The sequence below is a fragment of the Oryzias latipes genome, chromosome 5 (assembly GCF_002234675.1).
Source record: "Oryzias latipes chromosome 5, ASM223467v1".
In the NCBI taxonomy this organism is placed as follows: domain Eukaryota; kingdom Metazoa; phylum Chordata; class Actinopteri; order Beloniformes; family Adrianichthyidae; genus Oryzias; species Oryzias latipes.
Genome location: NC_019863.2, coordinates 7,204,239 through 7,212,578, shown reverse-complemented (window position 1 = coordinate 7,212,578; position 8,340 = coordinate 7,204,239). Strand labels below are relative to the sequence as shown.

The window sequence follows — 8,340 nt, the reverse complement described above, 5'->3', positions numbered from 1 at the left end:
TGCTAAAAATAAATCCCAAAAGTCCCCGTCACTGAGGCCGCCATTATAAAGTTTAGACCAGGCCAGAGCAATGGAGCACAGATGATCTGAGTTAGACCCGCCCACTGAATTTAACGGGACAGTTTGACAGAAAACGCCATGAAATTGTGCAAACCGGACCATGAAAATATTAATTCAATCATAAAATGTATCAATAAAACATAAAATAAATACATGTTTCTTAAATAGTTTAAAATTAAATTTTTAATAAATGTTGACACATTTAATGACACTTTAATTATTCATTCCAATTTTAAATAATGACACATTTATATAATAATTTTATACCAAACATCTTTAGTTCAATTAGTCCCTTCTAGCCCACACTGGACCATACATTAATTAAAAGTGTCATGAAATGTTTAATTTAACTTTTTAATATTTTAATGCAACATATATTTAAACATTGATTTATTGATTTCCAATTTGATTTATTTAACAATTTTAAATAATGAATGTCACATAAACTTGATAATTTAATGGCGTATATATTTATTTCAGTTAGTCTCTTCCGGTCCTCCATACTACAGATCTTTCCTGTTTCCTCATATAATAATGTCAACATTAAGGGATCAGGATGACCAATGGTTCCAAAGGAAAAAATAGTTTGGTCTTGTGATATGTGCAAAAATTCTTAATTTTCTTTATATATGTCCTTTCTCATGACAAAAATACCACAAGAACAAAAACACGTTTTTTCATCTAAGTGGGTCTTTAACATGAATGTTATATATATATAAAACATATATATACATATATACATGACCCAAATCTATACCCAGATCCTATTTTCTGTATGGTTTCAAACAGATGACAAGAGAGACCATTTAAAGCCATCTACAATTATTTTATTTACCAAACTAAAACTGTCCCAAATATTTACACTTTACAAGCTACAGTAAATATGTATGACAAATAAAAAAAGGTTTACATTAATATACTGTACATTATTAATATAAGGTTCGATCTTGTTCATCAACATTTAAACTTTAGATACTGGTATCCTTGTACAGATTAAAGCAGTTAGATGTGAAACATGACATGGATTTGTTCAATGTACAAGAGAGAAACGGATTTTATATGTTTGGTTGCAGCCAGAGCTTGTTTGAAGCATTTCAGAAATGTAGGTAGGTAGTTAGTTGTTATTTTTGGCTTATTTCTTTACAATGACATGAAGAGGACGATGCTAAAGTTTAACATAGACAAACGGCAAAGTACGTGAAGGGACAAAAAAAGACTAAAACTACATATCTTATGCTGTTTCCAACTGTCTTTACAAAGAAAAACTTAATACAAAAAAGGTTTTCAAAGTTGGTGAGTTAGAACTCTTCTTGTAAAATAAACTAGGATTAAAACTCTGGATTTTTCTGTGGATAGTTTGTATTTTAAAATCAGAAATTATACATATTTTTTAGTAATAAAACAACAACATATGTCGTATCTGAACTTTTTCAGCAGCGTTCAAATCATTAAGGCATAGCATTTCTAAGGGGGGGGGGGGGGGGGGGGGTTATAAAATAAAATAAAAAATATTCGCTTTCAATTTTTTTTTTGACACAGTAAATTTGTTCCTAGTCATATCAAACTTGCATCATCACAGTAATTCAGAAGCGTTATTTCTTAGTTTTCATAACATTACATCACAAATCAATACTTCAAAAGCAAGGTGCCTTCAAATTTGAAAGTTAGACTTTAACAATTATACACAACAATGCAAAAGCAATATCAGTCACCGTGCTGCTCACTGATGAGAAAAATAGAAATAAACATGCAAAACTCTGGAAGTCTAAACTGTCAAGATGTTCAGAACACTTCAACCCAGAACACTGAAGAATAAAAATCCCACCATGAATTCACCTTTCATCCACAAAATACATCTCCAAACAAGATAGTGAACAGACACAGGCAATATCCTATTTAAAGTATATGAGTTCATACTTTCTAGTTTTAAAGGGATTTTTTTAGTCGAAAGTAACATTATCTCGTAAAGGCGATAATTGACAATAATAACAATGCCATGAAATAAATTTACATCTCTGGATATTTTGATCACACCTTTATTATAAAAAATGGCCAAAAGTACACGTATTACATAGTTTTTGAAGTATTTTAAATGTTAATGCTTTTATTTAGGTATTTGCTTGTGTGTGTGGCGCACACAGTCTGTGTCTGACAAAACTGTACGTGAATACTCATTTTTAATTATGTGTGGATGTATCTGATATTCTGAAGAGAGTAAGGGATGACACCTTTTTACAATGCAAGTAGAAAATATTTGAAGGTAAAGATTTCAGTCTGTTACGTTTGTGCGATTGATTTGAAGCATATTAAGATACAATTCTGTAAATTATGCAGCTTTTTTTAACTGTGTACTCTTTAGGAAAAAATAACATCATATTGAGTTTCTTTGTGTTATCAAAAGTTAAAAATAGTCCCACATGAATAGTAATTATCTGAATAAATTTATGTTTCACTCTATGCTTTGGTTGTCATTCCAAATACTGCAAGGCACCAAAGATTAAATGCAAACTAAGAAAGAGTTAAATTATCATCACCATTCTTGAATCACACCTGTGACCCTTGTGCTATCTTAGATGACCCCACCCTTACATTGACGTGTTCTCCTTACCATGACAAAGGTGGATAAAGGTGGAAAGATTTCATGTAATCCATGGACACCAGCGAAGATGACAAATCATTGAAGAAAAAAGGTTCAGCGCACTGTTTAGTGGGTCTAGATGACCCAACTCCCAATGTTAAAGTGCCTAGGATAGCACAAGGGTTAATGAATGACTGAATCTATAGGTTATTCATTTCATGTTAGATAAGTGAGATTTGTTTAAACTAAATGCTTCTGTTTGTCTCATGACGAAACACTCTAAATTTTAAAAACGATCCTCTCCTAAATTATCAGTACAGGACCAGCTGTTTGGGTGAAAATAAAACCTTTTTTTCCGATTTACACATTTTTTACCACTGAATCAGCCCCTCCCTTATTTACTTCTGATTATTTAAACAAATTCCATTCGCTCTTCATTAAATTAAATAATCTAATATTAGTATCTGAAAGGTTTTGTTTCGTTATTTGCATGCCACCATATACTGTTTATTTTAAAAGGCTGACAGCTGGTGATGTGTTTCTCCAGCTGTGACTCTGCTTCTTCAGGCTGCCTGCATCACAGAAGGAGGCCTTTTCCTGAAAGCAAGCGCCACAGCGGCGATTAGTGGCCTCCCGCTGCGCGGCTGGTCCCACTGGTCCAGTCGATGATTATGAAGCTTAGACTCATTACCATAAAGGAGACACCCAAAGCGGCAAAACAAACAGCCTGAAAATGAGGGGAGGGGGGAGATTCAACCATGAAAAAGTCTGGAGAAAAATGCAAATCTGCAGTCTTCTGCATTAAAACATTGAACAAAAATATAAAGGCAACACTTTTGGTTTTGCTCCCATTTGTCATGAGATGAATTCAAACATCTGAAACATTTTCTACAAAATAATCCTTTTTCTTAAATTTTGTTCATAAACTGTCTAGATCTGTGATAGTGAGCATTTCTCCTTTGCTGAAATAATCCATCCACCTCACAGGTGTGCCATATCAAGGTGCTGATTAGACATTATGCTTATTGCACAGGTGGGCCTTAGACTGGTCATAAAAGGCCACTCTGAAACGTGCCATTTTTTCTTATTGGGAGGTCTGGGGACTCAGAAAACTGGTCAGTATCTGGTGTGACCACCTTTGACCTCATGCAGTACAACACATCTTCTTCACATAGAGTTGATCAGGTTGTCTATTGTGGCCGGTGGAATGTTGGTCCACTCTTCTTCAATGGCTGTGCAAAGTTGCTGGATATTGGCAGGAACTGGAACACACTGTTGTATACACCCATCCACACAATTATTCTCAATGGATGATATGTCTGGTGAGTATGCTGGCCACGAAAGAACTGAACAGAATTGTGAACAGATCCTTGCAACATGCATTATGCTACAACATGAGGTGATGTTCTTGGATGTATGGCACAACAATGGGCCTCAGGATCTCATCCCAGTATTTCTGTGCACTCAAAATGGCATCAATAAAAGAAACCTCTGTTCTTCATCCATAACCTACACCTATGCTTACCAGAACCCCACCGCCACCATGAGCCACTCCACAACCTGATCAACTCTATGTGAAGGAGATCTGTTTCACTGCAACATGGTCACACCAGGTACTGACCACTTTTCCCCAGACCCACCACCACCACTAATAAAGCAAAATGGCACGTTTTAGAATGGCTATTTTGTGTGGACAGTCTAAGGCACACCTGTGCAATACACATGCTGTCTAATCAGCCTCTTGGCATGGCACACCTGCGAATTAGGATGGATTATCTTGGTAAAGGAGAAGTGCTCACTATCACAGATTTAGACAGGTTTGTGAACAACCTTTGAGAGAATTTTTTATTTATTTTTTTGTTTCTGGAAAATGTTTCAGATCTTTAAGTTCGTCTCATGACAAAGGGAGCAAAAACCAAAAGTGCTGGCTTCATATTTTTGTTTATTGTATGTTAGTATAGGAGATCATTCCAGCTTATGAGACACAGTACACGGTAACATCTCTCACCACTATCTTGGGTACGGAGCTCATGGGTTCATCCTCTTTGGGAACGATGCGGATGTAAAAGACAGCAGGGAAAATGAAGATGAGGCATGGAGCAGAGGTGGCACCTGAAAGAGAGGTAGAAGACAATCGAGTCAGCTTCACCCTGTAATCTTTTCTTTTCTGATGATTTGGAGTATTTTATTTACTGGCATAAAAGCTTAGGAAATTGCTGATGATTTACTTAAGTCTGGTTTTCTGTACTGAAAAAACAAGCCTGAATGTAGCTCTACAATTAGAGTTAGTCCAATTTAAAAATGACAATGTATGACTGTGAAACTCAAACTTTAATGAAGCTAAATGCAACAACATTGAATTTATTTTAGTTCCCAATTTTTAAGAAAGAGCAGAATCTGAGCAGGAAAAGGTAAGAAACAAAAACAACAACAAAAAAAAAATCACCTGACAAATGTAATTTAATTCTCAGAAGTAGGTTGGACCTAATAAAGAGCTTTAGAAAAGATGTGTGTTTCTGTGGTTGATTGTGTGCTTTTTTTCTTCTTTTAAGTGACATCCTTCAGTGAGAGAAGTTTGTCAAACTTTCCGACTTGTTCCTCTTTTAATAACAAAGCCACAGGACTGGAAAACTTTACATAATCATCACAAAGAACAAAATATAAAACAAACAATTGCTTAACAGCTTCCATGAGTTTGAGTTTTTCACAAATGTGTTCTTGCCTCGACTTGTTTTCGTGCATCAGTAGCCTGTTTTTTTTTTATCATAACAGCATACATTTTTTTGCAAAAAAAAGAACCTAAATGTTATGATGTAAAATGAAAGAAAACCAAATGTGCTGCTTAGATTCTTTTTATGAGTCAGGAAATGTATCAAATTAATTATTTATAGTTTGTCTTCCTTGGTATCTATAGATGAGTCAGCTCAATATCCTGATCTCCTGATCTCCTCTTCATGTTGTGCAGCAGTTATCTCTGCAGATGTCAGCTCTGGTATGCGTCAGACATCCTGCATCAGATGTCAAATGTTCAACTTTCCCCTCTGATGTATGAAGTTCTGCCTCCACTTTGTGGACAAAGTCTGATAATAATATTGACTGACACTGGCAGTCCTCCGGTCATGTTGTTTGTTTGTTTGATTTCCGGTGCTGCCACAGAGAGTTCATATTGAGGAGTAAATTGCAGTAAAAGGAAAACATCTCAAACATGTTTCGGATTTTTCAAAACAAAATTCATCATTACAAGATTGAATTTGTCTCCATCGCCCCATTTGATGCACAAGAACTCGCTAAACAAATGTTCTTGAACGCATGTTTAACCCATGGTGTTCACACTAGACAAGCAGGGAGGGGCTTCTTCTTCTTTTTTTTTTTCTTTTGCTACTTCTAGCAAATGTCTGTCATATACAGGTGGAAGTCTTGGTGGGAAATGTCACAGTGGTGCAAAACTTTCTTTCTCAGCTCAATATATGAAAGACTTGGTGTCACAGAATTCCAGCTAGGCACAAACAGTAATTATTCATTTCTCCTCCATGATCAATTTTCAAACTGTTGGCAAATTATAAGGGACCCTATCACTACCAAAGCCAATCCCTGACTGGTCAAAGTTCAACTTGGTTTAACTTGCAATGCACGTTTTGTACGTAGAATCCAAAAACAGCAGTAAAAACGTGCATAGCTAAGTGTGAACGCTAGAATTTTGAACACGGAAGCCTGAAAATCGTGTTTACACGCGTTTCCATTGACTTTTCATTACAAGTGGCTGCTTGGATGCCCGTCACCAAGGGAAAATGTAACTCGAGAGCAAAAGTGGCAGATCTGACACTGGTATACTAACCTATCACACCAAAGATGCCCAAAATGTTAGGTGCAAATATCACAAGCATGTTGATGAAGAAGAGCAGAACGAGGGCGATGAGGACGTGGCGTAACCAGCTAAAAGGTTTGGTGGGGAATAACATGTGGAGGATGGCTCTGCGCACCTGCAGAGATCAAATTCATGTTTGAAACAGACCAAGGTGACTTTATTTTCACAATAAAGACAAAAAAGTTCTCACGTACAGGGAACAGGACAATCGGCACAGTTAGGGTCACAGCAGTAAGGACAGCCACACGCACGCACAGGATCAAAGTGTCATAGGGATCAATGCGACTGTAGGTGTGCAGCAGTTCAGGCTCCACTTTATCTGCAGGAAAACACCAGGAGAAACCAGTTTCTGAATGTGCACCAACATCAAAAGCTGCAGTACTTTGTAGAAGCTGCAGCAAATAAGTCGCCACAAGAGGGAACTCTGCAGCGCAAGAGAGTTATAGCTATTTATACATCATTACATTACACTGGATTGCAGCGAAGTAAAGTCAGTTTTATATTGAAACACCATAATGAGGAAATTTTAAGAACATGGCATCAAAAGAACATTTCATTAGCAATAATTAGGTTTTATACTTCATTTTGATATATTTACGTGTATTCTTTATTATTCATTTCTTTATGATTCTTTGTTAGTTCAAATTAAGCCATACCAGCCTGTTTGCATTTGTCAACAGTTAGAGATAAATGCTGAAGAAATTTTGATGTTTGTATGGATTTTGTGGAAAATAGCACAAGAGATTTTGGGGGGCACCTGCGCTCACCATAAAAGGTCAAGTAGCCAAACAGAGCAGCCAGAAAGTACATGGTGTACATAACAAGGATGGAAATATTGGAAACCTTTTGCATCTTCTTCTTTGATGGACTGAAATCAGAAATTTTGGAGTTGTAAAAAAAAAAGAAAGCCACATTCTGCACAGACCTGTTGTAAAAACCACAGGTTTACAAGGACTCACTTTCGCAGCTCGGTGTAGATGGGCAAAACCTCTGGGTGGCAAACAAAAGCGAAAGCCAAAATAGGGATTGTGTAAGCCGTCTGTAAAAAAGTGAACAGACACATAACTTTCTATAATTAGCCAGCCTCTAGAGCCTCTCAAAGAGAGTGTGTACCACCAGTTAGAAGAAATTCTATATCTAAAAAGGCTGTTGGTGCAAATGCTAACCTGTGTGTTGAGGGTGATCATCCGAAGGCCGCAGTGAGAGTCGTCTTCCTCAGGAACACCACCAGCGATGTACTCCTGGATGTGGTTTGAGACATTCGGGCTGTGGTGTGCAGCAGTGCTGTTGACTGAATACTCCTCGAACGGGCAAGGAGTCTGAAACTTCTTAAAAATGACCTGTAAACACAGATAAAAGAGAGATAAGGGTCAAAAGACGCAAGAAAACCGTCCATTAGAACAATGAAATCCACCTTATCAAGCATCAATTCAAAATAGGGACAAGTGTAGGAAAAAGACGAGGGCAAGAAAGAGGGCCCGTGTGCCAGGTCGACATGTCAGAATAAATGAGGCTCTGTGTGAAGAATAGCTGTGATGAGGGGCCACTTACTGCAGTGAGAAAGAACACCATGCAGCTGAGAGAAAATCCACTGGTGTAGCCAAGGTAACCTGGAAAAAAAGAAACTCAATATCAACAACCTGTTACACGGCTGCACTTGTTCTTTGAAAGTGCCACATTAGCAACAATGAAGCCTGTCAGATTTATAGGTAGATCAATTATTCCAGCTCAGTAATGAATATGCTGTAAGAGAATCCTGCAGAGTGCCTAGGACCCATGAAGACAAAAACATGTTTTTACTCTGTAATAGTGAGCGGATTAGGCCTAAATCTGTAGA

General features: G+C 37.0%; 1 protein-coding gene across 3 annotated transcripts in view; it reads right to left on the bottom strand.

The window, feature by feature from the left end:
* Nucleotides 1-865: 865 nt before the first annotated feature.
* The window catches only part of LOC101166293 (sodium-coupled neutral amino acid transporter 3-like), a 37,122-nt gene continuing 29,647 nt past the window's right edge, over nucleotides 866-8,340 (bottom strand). For all 3 annotated transcript variants that reach the window (XM_011474770.3, XM_004068611.4, XM_011474769.3), the window contains 8 exons: nucleotides 8,055-8,113; nucleotides 7,670-7,843; nucleotides 7,463-7,542; nucleotides 7,271-7,371; nucleotides 6,698-6,822; nucleotides 6,474-6,618; nucleotides 4,647-4,750; nucleotides 866-3,365 (listed from right to left, as the gene is read on the bottom strand). In XM_011474770.3, coding sequence (XP_011473072.1) covers nucleotides 3,261-3,365; nucleotides 4,647-4,750; nucleotides 6,474-6,618; nucleotides 6,698-6,822; nucleotides 7,271-7,371; nucleotides 7,463-7,542; nucleotides 7,670-7,843; nucleotides 8,055-8,113 — 893 coding nt within the window. In that variant the 3' untranslated portion in view covers nucleotides 866-3,260. The remainder of the gene's footprint in view (nucleotides 3,366-4,646; nucleotides 4,751-6,473; nucleotides 6,619-6,697; nucleotides 6,823-7,270; nucleotides 7,372-7,462; nucleotides 7,543-7,669; nucleotides 7,844-8,054; nucleotides 8,114-8,340) is intronic.